At 44.5% G+C, this 16,183-nt stretch overlaps 1 protein-coding gene across 1 annotated transcript in view; it reads right to left on the minus strand.

Moving 5' to 3' along the window:
- Positions 1–5,290: 5,290 nt before the first annotated feature.
- The window catches only part of alk (ALK receptor tyrosine kinase), a 580,497-nt gene continuing 569,604 nt past the window's right edge, over positions 5,291–16,183 (minus strand). Inside the window, exons 25-29 of the mRNA XM_056296340.1 lie at positions 14,998–15,090; positions 10,807–10,908; positions 9,609–9,743; positions 6,697–6,787; positions 5,291–6,379 (exon numbers count right to left, since the gene is read on the minus strand). Of these exons, the coding sequence (XP_056152315.1) occupies positions 5,291–6,379; positions 6,697–6,787; positions 9,609–9,743; positions 10,807–10,908; positions 14,998–15,090 (1,510 nt within the window). The remainder of the gene's footprint in view (positions 6,380–6,696; positions 6,788–9,608; positions 9,744–10,806; positions 10,909–14,997; positions 15,091–16,183) is intronic.

Raw genomic sequence — 16,183 nt, forward strand, 5'->3', positions numbered from 1 at the left:
CAATTTTAAGTTTGGATTTAAAGGACTCAACAGACTGTCTGACGGCAGCAGGCAGGTTATTCCGCAAGAATGGTGCCCAATAGGAAAAGACGCTGTCACCTGCTGACTTCTTTTTAACTCTGGCTACACAAAGTAGCCCTGTATTTTGAGAGCAGCGAGGTTGAGATGGAATGTACGGTTTAAGGAGATCAGACAGGTAAGATGGGGCAAGCCCGTTTAGGATTTTATAAGTCAGCAGAAGCACCTTGAAGTCTGATCTAACATGGATAGGAAGCCAATAAAGGGAGGCAAGAATTGGTGTAATATAGTCGAATTTTCTTGTTTTAGTTCGGAGTCTAGCTGCAGCATTTTGAACCACCTGAAGACTTTTAAGTACTAGCATGTGGTAGACCTGAAAACAACATTTCAATAATCAAGTCTAGATGAAACAAATGCATGTATTAGAGTCTCTGTGTCAGCCATAGACAGGAAAGACTGAATTTTAGCTATGTTACGTAAGTGAAAAAAGGCAGTCTTGGTGATTTCTTTAATGTGCTTATCAAAGGAAAAGTTGGGATTAAACGTAACACAAGATTTTTGGCTGCCCCACTGTGAAATCAAGAGTTGTCGATTGTTATTGTTGCTTGATCAAATTGGTGTCTGTGTCTAGCAGCATCTCAACTAGCATCTGTTTCATCCAAATTTAAAAGCAGGAAATTTAGTGACATCCAACGTTTCACAGCAGCCAAGCTACTGTGAAACAAGACAAGACAAAATGCTGCCAGACAAGTAGGACTTAAGACGAGAGAGCTAAGCCAGAGACACCAAAATTACAATTTATTCTGTCTAATAGTATACAGTGATCAGTGGTGTCAAAGGCTGTACTGAGGTCCAGTAGTAGAAGCACAGAGGTAGAATCAGAGTCCATAGCAAGTAGATTGTTCACCACTCTGGTCAGAGCAGTGTTAGTGGAGTGACGGGCCCTGAAAGCGGATTGAAAAGGTTAATTTAGATGGTTTTCTTCTATATGGGTCAAAAATACACAACTCTCTCTAGTACTTTAGAAAAGAATGGAAGATTAGATATTGGTCGATTGTATTTCGCAAGTCAGCAAATAATTTACTGCTCATCAGCGCAGGAGAACCGGAGGAACACTGGAGTTATCGTCTCTGTCTTTATTTTCATAATATAATAAAGCTGGGTAAACTGTTTACACTCGCACATGTGGAACTCACATCTACGGTTGACTCAGATCAGGCAGCAACATGATCAAAAGTTGTTAAAAGAATTCTGATAATCCAAAAAATGTGGAAGTTATAAAGAAACAACTTCCTCTAGGTTGCATTCAAAACAGGAAGTGTTGCATATTCTTTTCGCTGCCCGATCTGAGTCAGTCGTAGAGATGAGTCGCGCATGCGTGATTATAAACGGTTTACCCAGCTTTATTATATTATGAAAACAAAGACAGCATTAGAGTTGAACCAAAATGGTCGCATCGCCAAACCTTTTCTTTTTGGAAAGTGCAAGTTCATATTAGACTTCGTTGCATTTGTGTGAGGGTCCGCCTAAGAGGCTGCGCATCCACAGACTGAAGGCCGAAAAAAGAAATTTGAGGGTTCCTGTACTTCTTGCTTGGACCTCTAATAAGCGTTGATAAGAAAGCAGTCTTGATGCATGTTCAATAATCCAGGTAAGGAGTCAGTTGAGACTGAAGGAAGTCACTTAGATGAGTGATGAAAGGTTTCTCCCAATAAACGTTGTGTCCAGATGAACTGATTCCACTTTCTGTGATAAGAAAGCTGTTTAGTTTTGGATGTTTTGAGGGATTTAAAAGAAACAATTATACCCCCCCCCTTTTTCTCCCCAATCGTATCTGGCCAATTACCCCACTCTTCCGAGCCATCCCAGTCACTGCTCCACCCCCTCTGCCGATCTGGGGAGGGCTGCAGACTACCACATGCCTCCTCCGATACATGTGGAGTTGCCAGCTGCCTCTTTTCACCTGACAGTGAGGAGTTTTGCCGGGGGGACGTACTGTGTGGGAGGATCACGCTATTCTCCCTAGGTTCCCCAACCGACCAGAGGAGGCGCTAGTACAGCGACCAGGACACATACCCACATCTGGCTTCCTACTCACAGACATGGCCAATTGTGTCTAGGGACCCTCGATCAAGCCAGAGGCAACACGGGGGATTCAATCTGGGATCCCTGTGTTGGTAAGCAATGGAATAGGAGAAACTAGTATACTCTTAATTGTAGCTTTCACACATAAATACATGACACAGCTGCAAAACTAACAGGCTGCATACCAGAAATTGGGCACCAACTCCAAAGTTCAGAGTTAAAGTCACTGACACAAAATAGTCATTATATAGTAATTTATTCATTTTGGTGAATGTCATCTGAAGGGCAAATTACAGATTTTACCAGAGTCATAATACAATACTTTTATAATTACAACATTTTACAGGTGCAGTTCAGTTTGTCTTTTTACACAGAATGGTAGACATGAGCTGTGAAGGGAGCACAGGAATATTCCACATTTAACAGGTGCCAGAGAGGAAACAAATGTATTTCTTATTAGTCATTATTTTACTTGCTCGTCGACTTGCATTTGTCTCTACCAGTCACCGAGCGTCATGACTTGCCTACATACATGACAGTTTATCGTTGCTTTACTGCCTGAGGGACCGATAGTGCTGCTAAAAAAAAAGAGAGAGAAGGAAACCGAGCAGTGAAAAAGCAGCAAAAAACAGACACGCATGACCACTCCTTTAAATATCAACACTGGCTCGTAGGCCGTCATGTGATAGATGAAAGCATCTATTCTAATGCCACTGTAAAAAAGCCGACGGATTACACAGATGAGTGTTAACACAGCATATGAATGCACAGGTTACTTTTCAGATTCAAACTGACCAATCATTTTTTTACATTTTTTTTTTACTCTTGCTTGGGTCACGGTTTGAAATCGGATTCATTTGTATTCTGCAACAGTCATTCTGTAATAGCAAAAGATAAAAAAATATGCAAATTTAGGGAACACAGAGTGCTTTGACAGCAATTTGAAGGCAGAAATATCTTCAGCAATATCAAACATGTCAGTTTCTGAATTTTACCGGAAAGAAAGAAAATATGGTGACGATGCATTTTTATTTTGTTTTTGTAATTTTTTTACAAGTAATGAATTATTAAAAGGTGAAAAAGACGAATCTTAACCCTACCGTCTGAAATCACCCTTTCAATAGAATGACTTTTTCAACATCGGGAGAGTCTAAGGAACACTAATTTCAACCCAGTTGCAGCGGCCATGACTTATTACAAAGCGACAGAAATACCTGGAGGGTTGAACTTGTCTTACTATCTTGTTTTAATGTTCAGCAAAGAATATCTCCTTCACTTTCACTCATGCCTTTTCTCTTACCCGTTATATCTACCCCATATAAAAAGCACAGAATCACCTCTCTTATAAAGGATATAAATCACTTATGTTATATAGTCCAGCAAATTGGCAATTGGTCACTGGGGGGGGGGGGATGGTTTCAATACCTCAAAGATGATTTATCTTTTTAATTTAGAAAAAAAAAGTGCTGAAACTAAAACCTGCTGATGCAGGATGAATATGGTTTAGACTATAAGAAGCGTGTTCGTTAATAATTTAAAGAGCTTGTTCCAAACAATAAATAAATAAACAAGCAGGCAAGCAAACGGACACGTTTTCCCAATGTTTTTTTTTCTTTGTTTTAGTAAAAATGTCTCAGGTATCCAGTGTTCAGCGCAATGCTATCAATTGAAAAATAGTCCGACAGCAAGTTATTTCCTATGGTGAGGACTCCAAAACTAGCCCAGAGGGGGAACAGTGTGAGGGTTTTGAACTGGTGTCTCCAAAATCTGTGACGTGTCAGATTATGACTCCGCCTTCAAATGCCACCATTTCGCCCACCCTCCAACATGCTAATTCTAATCTTAGCCACACCAAATTAAAGCTGCAGTAGGCAACATGAACATTCTAATGCAAAACCTTCTGCCTCATGTCACTCCGCTAAGCCCCTCCCACCAAATGACCTCTGCATCGCTCTTCAGCCCCTTATACTCGTGTACAACCAGGAAATGTCAAAGCGAGACTTGTGAAACTCGTATCGTAGTTGATAATCTGTCCATGTAAAAAAAAAAGTCAGTGAATCTCTTAGTTACACTTACATTGTTCATATGTAGCAGCCATTTCGAGTCGGTCTTGTTAGGGTTAGGGTTGCGACCGGTGAGGCAGGGTGGATACGAATTGATAGCACATGGGCGTCTGCATTTGTAGAACAGCCAATTGGAATACCGTCTCTGAAATGACCTGTGATTGGTTAAAATCTTCCGTCCCGGGCTAGATTTTTTTAAAAATCCTGAATACAGAGCCAAGAGGAGGTGCAGAAGTCTACTTTCCTCTCAGACCAATTGAATTACAATATGCTGAAAGGTTATTATGGAATTTTTGCCTAATGACGCAAAAAAAAGAAACTGTCTACCCTATCTTTAACCATCACCTACCTAATACCTAATTCTAACTGCTGTATATTAGCCTGAATAGCGTATTTTAAAAGCAGGGTTACATAATCTGATGGGTCACAGACTTTGGTGCAAAACTGGGAACAAAAACAGACATTTTTTGTGGTCGACAGACAGTGACACCTTTTTAAATAGTACTACTGTCCAACTGCTGGCCAAAATATACGATCGAGTCTTTCATGTTTCCAAAACATAGAAATCTGAACACTCCGTCATATATATATTTTTGTCTTGTTTTAACTATGGCAGTCAGTGAACACACAGTAAATAAATACACTCTCCATTTATAACAGTTCTCCACTTTGTCCCGTCGTGACGAATTGTCTTTCCTTCTCAGCGTTCCCTCACTCCATCATAATCCATCCAGGATTGAAAAAATACATTTTTCTGAATTCTTTAAATTATTAAACACTCTACATAGTTTGCCTCGTAAGTCTTTTCATTTCTTTTTCCTGTTTGTTTTTAGTTCTCTCATGTGCTTTAGCATCCATGGTGACTTAAACACACCTTAAGATTCTCATGGGAAGGGAAAAAATAAAGACGACTGGACTCATCCAGTGGTGGGTGAAGCGAGTCTTGTCCTCTCTCGGTTATTTTAACGAACCAAGAACGGTAACAACGGTTTCTCAGGGACAGTAAGGAAGATGTAAAGCGGTCTCTGTCCCGGCACAGTGAAGGCCTTGTACCTCATGTACACACACAAAACCTCCAGACAAAAGACTAAGAAAAGATGAACGGAGGTAATGGGGCATGTGGGTTAAAGCACGGTGGCGTTATGGCCCTCCATCCTGGGCAGCCTGGGGTCCTGCACCGTTCCCATGGTGACCAACAGTGGGCGGCTTTCCTCGGTCATGCCTGAGCGCCCCAGGGAAACTGGGGCAGGTAGCGAATTGCCTCTTTGGAGGGGACCCGAGGAGGACGTGGTGCCCGGAGGTGGTTGGTTTGGGGGCGACGGGGTGCTGGGGTTGACCTGGGCGGTCTCCAGCGGCAGGCCATGTTCCTGGTAGCCGTAGCCGATGTTCCCACATGGGAAGCGTCGCAGTCTGTACAGGGGAACTGGCGGCAGCGCTGCCGAATCCAAGAGGAGTGGCGACTGGGTGGTGGGTGGAGGTGGTGGGGGCAGAAGGGGTCTGCACAGTCCCTGCTGCTGCTGATGGTGGAGCAGCTGGAGCTGATGCTGCTGTTGCAGCTGATGCTGTAGCTGCTTGTGCTGGTGCTGGATACCCAAAGCGCCCGCTGCCTCTGATACCGTCCGGCCTACGTGCTCCTGCCCCTCGCCAGGAACCCTGCCACCCTGCCTTTGCTGCTGTTGCTGTTTCCTCTGCTGCTGCTGTAGGAACCAGGAGCCATAGGTGGGGTTCCACAGGCTGGTGGTCTTCCCATTGTGGCTGTCCTTCTCTGTGGGGAGGCCCTGGGAGAAGGCCAGGTTGATGTGGCCCCCGTCAGTGCCGGGCTGTGCGGAGATGTGAGGTGTCTTGGTACTGAGGGTAGAGGAGGCCGTGGAGGTGGCGGTAGTCGTGATGGTGGCAGTGGTGGTGGAGGTCGTTTGTGGTTGGGGTTGCTGGTGTTGGTGGAGGTATGGCTGAGGCAGTGCAGCTGTCTGACTTTTGGCCTGGGAAGGGGAGCAAGACTGGAGAGCCGGCTCCCCGCCTCGCTGCTTCTCCTCGGCATGATAGGCCGGTGGAAGAGGCGGTGGTGGCGGCATTTGCCCCTCCCCGTCAGGTGTCTGGGTGTCCACCAGCAGGGACGGAGCTGAGGGGTTGTCAGGTCGCATGGGCACTCGCTCCTCCTCCTCGGGGACGGGTCCATACTCGACGGGCAGCGGCATGTTCACCACGTCCGGGTCCTGGAAAGAGGAGACCATCACATGATCAACAGTCAGATTCAGTATTCTTAGTGGTTATCTCACAAGGTGAGCAGGGCTGCCCGACTCTGGCCTGCTTAGAATGGATTATTAAATAGATCTGAAAAAAGGGAAAAGAAACAAAAAAGAAAATAATTTTTCTCTTTGATTTTTATTCAAAATAACTTAATTTCAGCAACCCAAAACATTTTACATTGGCCCTAAATACTGTGGCTGCGCCCTGCCCTTTCCCTATCTTGCAAATAGGGCTGTCCTTTAACTGGCCATACAGGTCACACAATGGACTCCTGTCCGCTAACCTGTAAACAGTAGTCAATCCTCTCCAGGATAGTCGAGAAGTTCGGCCTGTCTTCGGGTTGGTGCTGCCAACTCTGAGTCATTATACGGTACCTGAAGCACACAAACACACACACAAATCCATTTTATTATTTTTCCCAAATTCCATTTAATTTTTGATCTTTTCAGCCATTTTCACTGTGAGAAAGTGTGTCTAATCCATGGATGTATTATAGTAGAACTGGATATGGCGCCGCCGCTCAGCCTTGCATCCAATTATTTCCAGTGGTCACTCGCGGTATTTCAGCGAAAAATCCCCTGCAGCCCAAGAAGCATTTTCCCCATAGACCACCATTGCAAAAGAGACGCCTGTAAACCTGTTGACAGGACACCTGCAGCTCTAATCATGGTCAACTATTACTCTTTGTATTGTATATATTTAAGCCATGGGGTTTTCATCTTTTTAAAACTTTTCCAAAGCCCAGAAAATCTTTTTTTTCCTCCGCTGCATGACGGCATGGCTGTGTATGAGCCGTTGTCATAGCCTAGAGGCATGATGGGAATAACACTACTGTGCATATTCAGTGGGACCCATGTACCCGGAAGTAACCCGGAAGCCAGAAAGTTTTTTGGCGTATGCGCCAGGCGAGCAATTCTCACAGGAACGAACAGGCGGCGTTTTTAGATCTGGTATCCAGTTCTGCTATAACACATCCATGCTCTAATCATCCTGTGTTGTCCGGTTTGTGGCGCTCATGCGGCCGTTACACACACGCAAACAAACAACAGGGTTCACTCTCATTTAACAGACACTTGGATATTCCCGGAAGCCGAACTCAACAACAAAAGCTCTTCCACAGGCCGAGCCAGACTCCTGCATCCCTCTGTGTAAAAACACCTCTATTTTATTTTATTTTTTTGACTGCTTCAGGCTAAATTAAGAGTAACTTCCCACCGCTGTGAGTGTTGCTTCAGAGGGGCGAGGCAGAGAAGTGAAGCGGCTAACAGTGAGGCGATATGAAGTTATCAAGTTACTTCTTAATTGCCGCCGTGATTTGAACAGGAGTTGCCTTTTTTCTTCTTCTTTTTTGTGAGTAAACGGAATCCTGTTGCAAGGCTGTCTCACAATTTCGGATTAATAGCACCGTGGGGCTGTGTTTATTTTTCAGAGAAGCAAATCTTCACAAAGAAAAATGTGAGCCGGGCTGGAAAGCGATAGGGAGAAGTAATCTGCAAGCTGCGGTCCAGGGGACTCAAAAAAAGATATAAAGGATTAAAGTCTCATCGTCGGCTAAGAAATCAGAGTAAGGCCAAAGTGAGGCTAAAAACTTGTTTGTGTGTATGAGAGAGAGCGAGATGTGTGTGTGTGTGTGTGTGTTCTGTCAACTTTTTCTAATACCCTTCTGTGGCATGTGTACCTGAGTGAGTGAGAGTTTGTATGTAAAGGCAGAGAGAAAAATAAACCAGGATTTGAGAATGGTTTTAATTCTCCTTTATCAGGTCTCCATAGACTTTCTCCAACCGAAGAAGGAAACAGGAAGCACATGAGAGAGTTCTACTTGTGGGCTGCATATTGAGTTACATCTTCTGCGGCAATAATCAAATTTTAGAGACGTTCTCACCCTGTACAGCTTACTTGAACCATCGCTCCGTGCATCATCACACGGGCTCTGTGTTTACGTGGTACTTGGGTAAATGGCGGATTTACTTCTATTTACGCATTAAATATAATTCACAGAAAACGAATTTACCTTACTTTTTCCATTTTTACGGTGACACTGCACTAGAGTTGGCTTAAAGCTCCTTCGCATCCGTAAGTTTACGTTTGTATTGCATTTATTTGCATTTCTGCAAGTCCTCCCCAGTTACTGTTGCTATGTCCGACCAACTTTTAAAATCCATCCATCCATCCATTATCTGAACCACTTATCCTGCTCTCAGGGTCGCGGGGATGCTGGAGCCTATTCCAGCAGTCATTGGGCGGCAGGCGGGGAGAGACCCTGGACAGGCTGCCAGGGCGCACACACACACACACACACACACACACACACACACACACGCACTCATACCTAGGGACAATTTAGAATGGCTGATTCACCTGACCTACATGTCTTTGGATTGTGGGAGGAAACCCATGCAGACACGGGGAGAACATGCAAACTCCACACAGACGATGACCCACCAAGATTGGACTACCCCGGGTCTCGAACCCAGGACCTTCTTGCTGTGAGGTGACCGTGCCACCCCTCTCAGATAACAGTCAAACTTAAATCTAATATAACATTCCATTAACATAAAGGTCAAGTTGACTGAAGACAGACGGATGTTAGGAGTAGTTTAGCTAATCTAGTAGTGTAACATTTCCTTAAATTTATGTAGCACGTTAGCTATATTAGGTTAGTTTAAACTGCAACATGGTAGTCATAGTATCATCAGTATAGACATCTATCAGCATAGACATCTATATCTCTCTTGTTTTTGTATAAAGGCAAAAACTTCTTCCCTCAAAAAGCCAAAAATGAATTCCACAAAATTTATTCCACATGAAGCATTTCTCCAAGTTGGATTTGATTTCGGGAGAGGAGTAAAGGTTATTTTGCTCTCCAGTCACTTCATTTGTCTTACAGGTTCCCCAAACAACACCTTTTTGCCATTTGTTTTGTCTAAATCCATGCATATCAACTAATCTAACTATTATACCTCACATTGCAGGCGCTCCACATTGCTCTCAGTTGGGTTGTTTGAGCAGTGTTGGAGCTCGGTCTCAGAAAAAGGACTGCATGGAGGCAGATCACTGTGTGCATCATTATCTTGCAAATGGTGGACTGGGTGTCTTTCATTACGTTGTTTATAGGGACTAACTCAACCACTATGCTCTAAGGAAGAGAGAGAGAGTGTGTGTGTGAGTGAGTGAGTGCTTTCGTTCTGTACTTACACTGGCCCAGGACAATTTTTAGGAGGGTCCATCCTTCCTCCATTGGTTACAAACTCCAAGACTTCCTGGTTACTGCGGCTTGGGTATGGCATGTAGCCTAATGAAAAGATCTCCCATAGCAGCACCCCAAATGACCTGGGAGAGAGAGGACAAGTGAGCACTGGATCATCGATAATCATCTTAAAAAAGCATAAAGCTGGACTTGTATAGGGCAGAAAAGGAGGAGGAGTGGGGACCTGTTTGGGGGGGAAAAAAAGCGGAAGGCGGGGAAGGGCAGGAAAAGGACAGAGGTGGAGAAAGGGCAGGTTATGAAGGGAGTGATCAGGTGGCCTCCATCAACCCATGAAGTAGTATTGTTTTGAATTTTCTCACACAATGCAGTGTATTGACAAACTAGGGAGTAAGTTTTCACATTCATGGATTGTCTTCCAGTGATGTCACTGGCAGACACTTTTTAAACTTAATTCTGGTGGTGTTTCATAGATATGGACTGTTCAGCATTATGGCTGCTAAAGGAGTGATATCTCCAGAGCTTATATAAAGAGAGATAATATGATTGCGCCCCTTTAAGGTTTGGAAGGCACCTATACCAGCCCAGTATCACGAGATTTCGTGTCATAGTCACAAAATGTAATCTATGAAATCGTGCTGGGGGACACGATGTCACTGACATTTTTTTGTCCGGCACCACGAAGTTGTATCCAATGCATTCCTATGGGCCAAGTTTTTCTTGCGCGAGTCACGTTATCAAGATGCTGGCTCTGGCTGGTCTGGCCTCCCGGGAGAAAGCGGTCACATACATATATTTGAAAACACAAAAACTACCCTAACCGCCGTATAGTATTTGTGTTTTCAAATATTTGTAAGTGAGCGGCAGTCTCCGGGGAGGCCAGACCAGCCAGAGCCAGCATCTTGATAACATGACTCGCGCAAGAAAAACTTGGCCCATAGGAATGCATTGGATACAACTTCGTGGTGCCGGACAAGAAAATTTCAGTGACATCTTGTCCCCCAGCACGATTTCATCGATTAAATTTCGTGACTATGACACGAAATCTCGTGATACCCAGTTGCCTATACCAGCTTTGCTCACAGGTGCCACAAGTGTAATGAATCAAACGTGCCACATTCTGAATTTACAGAAGGGCTGATGTTTGGTAAGAAAGGGGTTGAGATGGGTGGGGGGGGGGGTATTTACCAGGTGTCAGTTTTAGATGTGAAGATGCCCTCCATGAAGGCTTCAGGCGGCATCCACTTCACTGGCAGCATGGCGCGCCCACCCTTCCGGTAATAACTGGCCCTGCACACACATACATACGCTTTGTCAGCAGGCTTGGAGATGGTGGCACTGATGAAAAGACAGGAGGTGGAGCTGGAGGTGGCAGAGTTGAAGATGCCAAGATTTTCATTGGGAGTGACGGAGGAGGACAGGATTAGGAACGAGTAAATTAGAGGGACAGCTCAGGTTGCATGGTTTGGAGACAAAGCAAGAGAGACAAGATTGAGATGGTTTGGACATGTGTGGAGGAGAGATGCTGGGTATATTGGGAGAAGGATGCTGAAGATGGAGCTGCCAGGGAAGAGGAGAAGAGGAAGGCCAAAGAGGAGGTTTATGGATGTGGTGAGGGAGGACATGCAGGTGGCTGGTGTGACAGAGGAAGATGGAGAGGACAGGAAGAGATGGAAACGGATGATCCACTGTGGCGCCCCCTAATGGAAGAAGCCGGAAGTAGTAGTAGTTGTAGTAGTAGATTCAACACAGCAAATATTAAGCTGATTTCCATGTTGCAGAGATGCTGTTGTACTACAGTGTGAGTCTAACTCATTGGGTGAACCTAAAAGACAGGTTAACATGTAAAACGCTGGCGGCAAACAGTGACACAGAGAAGTAATAACAAATCAAAGAGATGAAAGGGAATCCTCAACCAAACCAAGAAAAGAAAAGAGTATGGATGAGGAGGGGAAAAAATCAAACTGGTGGGTGATGCTTGCTGCCGTGTCGCTATGGCAACATCACAGTCCTCAAAAGCAGAGGCAAATAAATTATTGATTACATTCAGCAATTAATTCACTATTTGACACTGGCTCTATCAGCACACCAGTCCTGCCATAGTTTCACTGCCATAACATATGGGCGTGTGAGCACTTTCTAAGACGTCTTTATCTCAGCCAGAGAAAAGGAGGATTTTTTTCCCCCCACCAGACAGTGTAGTCTGACCAATTCGTTTTAAAGCATGTCTTACTTTCTCATCAGCAGAGAAATGATCTGATGTGCGGCAGTGCGGGCTATCTGATCATCGCTGCTGATAACGGTCTGATCCCAGTTCACCTTATCCCGCTCGCGGTGCCGCGTGACACATTTAAAACAGAAATAAAATGACTGCGCCGCTCCTCGATTCAATCTCTGTTGCTGTCGCTGCATGAAAATGGAGTTGGACAAAAACAGATCTGAACCTCATCGCCGTTATTTTATTTTTTTAACATCCATGGCATGTCAACTGAAACATGAATCCTCCTTATCCATCAACACCCTGCTCTGAGAGCCATTCAGTACAGCCGAAGTCTCCCATTGTTGTCCATTAAACTGCATGACTTGTGGCGTCCAGGTGGTTTAGTAGTGTATTCTGTTGCCTACCAACATGGCATCCCGGTTCGAATCCCTGTGTTGCCTCCGGGCTTGGTTGAGCGTCCCTACAGACAGAATTGGCCATGTCTGCAGGTGGGAAGCGGGGTGTGGGTATGAGTCCTGGTTGCTGCACTAGCGCCTCCTCTGGTCAGTCGGGGCACCTGTTCGAGGGGGAACTGGGGGGAATAGTGTGATCCTCCTATGCGCTACGTGCCCCTGGTGAAACTCCTCACCGTCAGGTAAAAAGAAGCGGCTGGCGACTCCACATGTATCAGAGGAGACATGTGGTACTCTGCAGCCCTCCCCAGATCAGCAAAGGGGGTGGAGCAGTGACCAGGGCAGCTCAGAAGAGTGGGGTAATTAGCCGGATACAATTTGGGAGTAAATGGGGGGGGGGACACCCCCCCAAAAAACCAAAACAAAACAAAACTGCATGAGTCTATTATGCATTGGTGCCTTGCTCAAGAGCACATCAGTTGTTACAATTCTTCACATTCTCTGAGCACATTTCCACAGTTGGCGCTGGTTTTCAAACTGGCCAGTTTCCAGTCACAAGCCTGCTTCTATAGCCTTTTAGCCTGCCGCTATGTCAAGAGATGCTAGTAATGACGAACCAAGGGACCCTTTAAAATCTCATGGCTCATTTCTTTTATTTAGTTCCCTTTACATAGCATCGTAATGTAGTTATTAAAACTGATCTAAAAAGCCCCTCCCATACCAGATGGGAAAGTAAAACACGTCTTTAAATCGAAAATATGAAGTTGCACAGCTTGTTTTATGTGAATATAAACATCATATAGTATTTTGAAAATGACGAAGGCCTGAAAGATTGTGTGGCACAAGACTGATAATCCTTCCATCAGTGGATCAACCTGTTTGTTTTTTGTCTGTGGGTTTTATGGACAGCTTGTATTACCCATGCTAGCACCACCAGCGCAGACTGAAGGCTAAGCTGCAGATTATGGAGGCTTTATTACAGGCTCAGGGATTCCACCACACAAATGGCGTTGTTCTCGTGAATGCTTATTTGGGTGTCTTGAATGTATGTAAAAAGAGAGTCGGAGTGAGGTGTTAGATAGAAAGTCAGTGAACAGAAAGGGGTGTGTGTGTGTGTATCTGCAGCAATAAGATGAGACTTTGTGGGGTCAGACTAGCATGTCTTTGTATCTGTGTGTGTGTGTGTGTGTGTGTGTGTGTGTGTGTGTGTGTGTGTGTGTGTGTGTGTGTGTGTGCCTATTACTTCCCTGTTTAGTAGATTAAAAAGCTGACATTAAACCACGTCCTTAACCATCACACCGGCTCAAAAGGAGTCGCACGTCCCCCGTAGAACGTGGGAGGGTCGCATCATCTCACTGCACAAAACGAGCCCCACTTCGTCCAAAATGATAATAATAATAATAGCTAACAATAAACACAACGAATCATCAAAATAATGGTAATCATAAAAATGCTCATCAAAATCGTCAAAATATGACCACTACTACCACTATTAATAATACTAATAATAATGTAGCTCCAGTGTTGTGGTCTAAAAAAAAAAACTCCATATGCTTGAAAAATTAGCATTAGCAATTAAACCAAGCTCTGCTAATGTGTTTCCTCAAGGGAATTATGCAACGGTCTTCCCGAATGACTCTCCTTTCCTGCAACCTTTTCTAGTGAACCAATTCAAACCCCCTCCCGCTTGATCCAGCTGGATGTTGTGACATACTTTACCCCTGCTTTAATTCCACTGCTACATGAAAGACTTGAGCAGTTCTCCCGCCGGATAGCACGTTCATTTAAATGATACCACGTGAGGTTAGTGGTGTCTCTGTAAAATAAAAAAATTAATTAAAGTTGGAGCTAAGAATAATCTGACGCTGTTGGGGTTACGGAGGAGTTGGTGTGTAATGAAAGATAGAATCTGCAGGGACACGGAGAAAGAAATTACGGTATCGCTGATTTGAATGCGGAGATTTCTAAATGCTTTATTCTCGACAAGCCTTTTTAGATACACGGGGAAAAAATACTCATAAGAGCGAGACAGTGATCATAACTGTGGTTCAAATGGTGTTAACCAGATGTCGTTTCTTGTATACCTTCACCGTGACAAAGTCAGAGTACCGAATTTACATTTTATATGCGGTGCAATATGCAGTCTGTTATGCACTGTGACGTGCATTGTACCTTTTTAATTGAATGTGCACCAAGGGGCATTACCATCGGAGCCTGGATGTTTTTAACTCGGTGATTCCCAAAGTGTGGGGCGTGGGCCCTAAGGGGGCCGCCGATGCATTACAGAGGGGCGCAGGAGATGACGGATGACAATGAAAATAAAAATCAGAGCGTAGCAAAAATTTAATGAGGGAATATTGCATGCAGAAACACTACACAAACATATAGCAATAGACGCTGCCAAATGCAAACGCCAAAACCTGTATAACAACAGAACACAATGACGTTTGATGGGGAGAGTGAATCGGTGAGAAAAGCTGAAGGGGGGCATCAACACGGTGCATTTCTGCAGTTTGTTAGAAGTGCCGACAACAAAGAAAAAGTCCCAGTACTCTCGAGAGCAAAACACCAAATATGAAAGGGAGGCCTGACTTAGTCTGGAAACCACTGATATCATAATTTCAGCTGTGTTATAAGTTCCTGCACAAATGTCAACTGAACAAATCCATGTAATACATCCAGTGAAAAAGGTAAATAAAATGACACCGATTCTGACAAACATTTACAAAATCAATTTACACTCAGCGGTTTGTGTTGGATTCATACCTGTAAATGTCCCGGGCCATCCCAAAGTCCCCAATCTTGGCCACGCGGCCTGGCCCTTTGCAGGTCAGAAGGCAATTCCTTGCAGCAATGTCCCTGGAAGATGGCGGGGAGGGGAAAAAAAGAAAGCGGTTAGAAAGGTCAAACTTCAGGAGCCGGCTCACTGATTTTGTGTTCCTGCTTCTTATGATAGCATTGCGTTCATTCATCATCTCACTTCATTGTCCTTATCTGTCAATGTTGTTTGCCACTGTCTCACTTATGTGGTACTTCATTTGAGAGAGTGTGTCAGTTCACACACACACACACACACACACACACACACACACACACACATATATATATATATATATATAGAATTGACAGCTGATGATTGCTTATGGCATGAAACAGGCTTGTACGGTCTCATAAAGAATTTACTTGAATCATTGGATTATATATAATATATATCCAGTGAGTCAAGTAAATTAAAAAAGTTATCGACTCCTGTATTTTCACAATGTGTGTCTGGTGTGTGTCTGTGTGTGAGTCTATAAACGGCCAAACTAAAGCACTTGGGGCCTCGATTCTTTTTGGAGGTTATCGGGGATGATCGGGCGCACCTATAAAAAATAGCAGAACATTAAAAACATGCATAACGTGCGGAATATGCATAAAATATGTGGAATCCCTTCAGAATCCTGAGCAGTTCAACAAGATGGCGGGCTCTGGCTACGTCACGCCTCGGCTCTTTCCGCCGTTCGCACAAACCTCGCGTTCTTAACGCGAGCAAATAGAAAGCGTCCGTGAAATAAGCCACGACGTCACAGTCGCATATGGCGGCTGTCACGTGAAGTGAACTCAATAAAGTTTTCTGTTTTTGAATGTAAATCAGCGCGTGCGGGCGGTTCGGGTTTTGGCGGGTCTGACGAACAATAAAGTTGTCCGCTGTTGCGCGCGTGCCTTATGTGATGAATCAGATTTAAAGGCCCAAACATACTCGGGCGGAACGCACGCGGAGCGGATTCCACGAGGAATGTCCGCAGTCATTTGGGCTTCCGTAGTCGAGCGCACTTCCGGGTTGTAGTTTCCTTGTAAAGCTGTCCGTGAAACACTACATTACCCACAATGCTTGTGTGTTGTTTACGCTCTTCTGTCATGGCGTCCCACACTGACGACGAGGAAGATATGCTCTTGCCTGCTGGCTCTA

The sequence above is a fragment of the Lampris incognitus genome, chromosome 16 (assembly GCF_029633865.1).
Source record: "Lampris incognitus isolate fLamInc1 chromosome 16, fLamInc1.hap2, whole genome shotgun sequence".
Classification (NCBI taxonomy): Eukaryota; Metazoa; Chordata; class Actinopteri; order Lampriformes; family Lampridae; genus Lampris; species Lampris incognitus.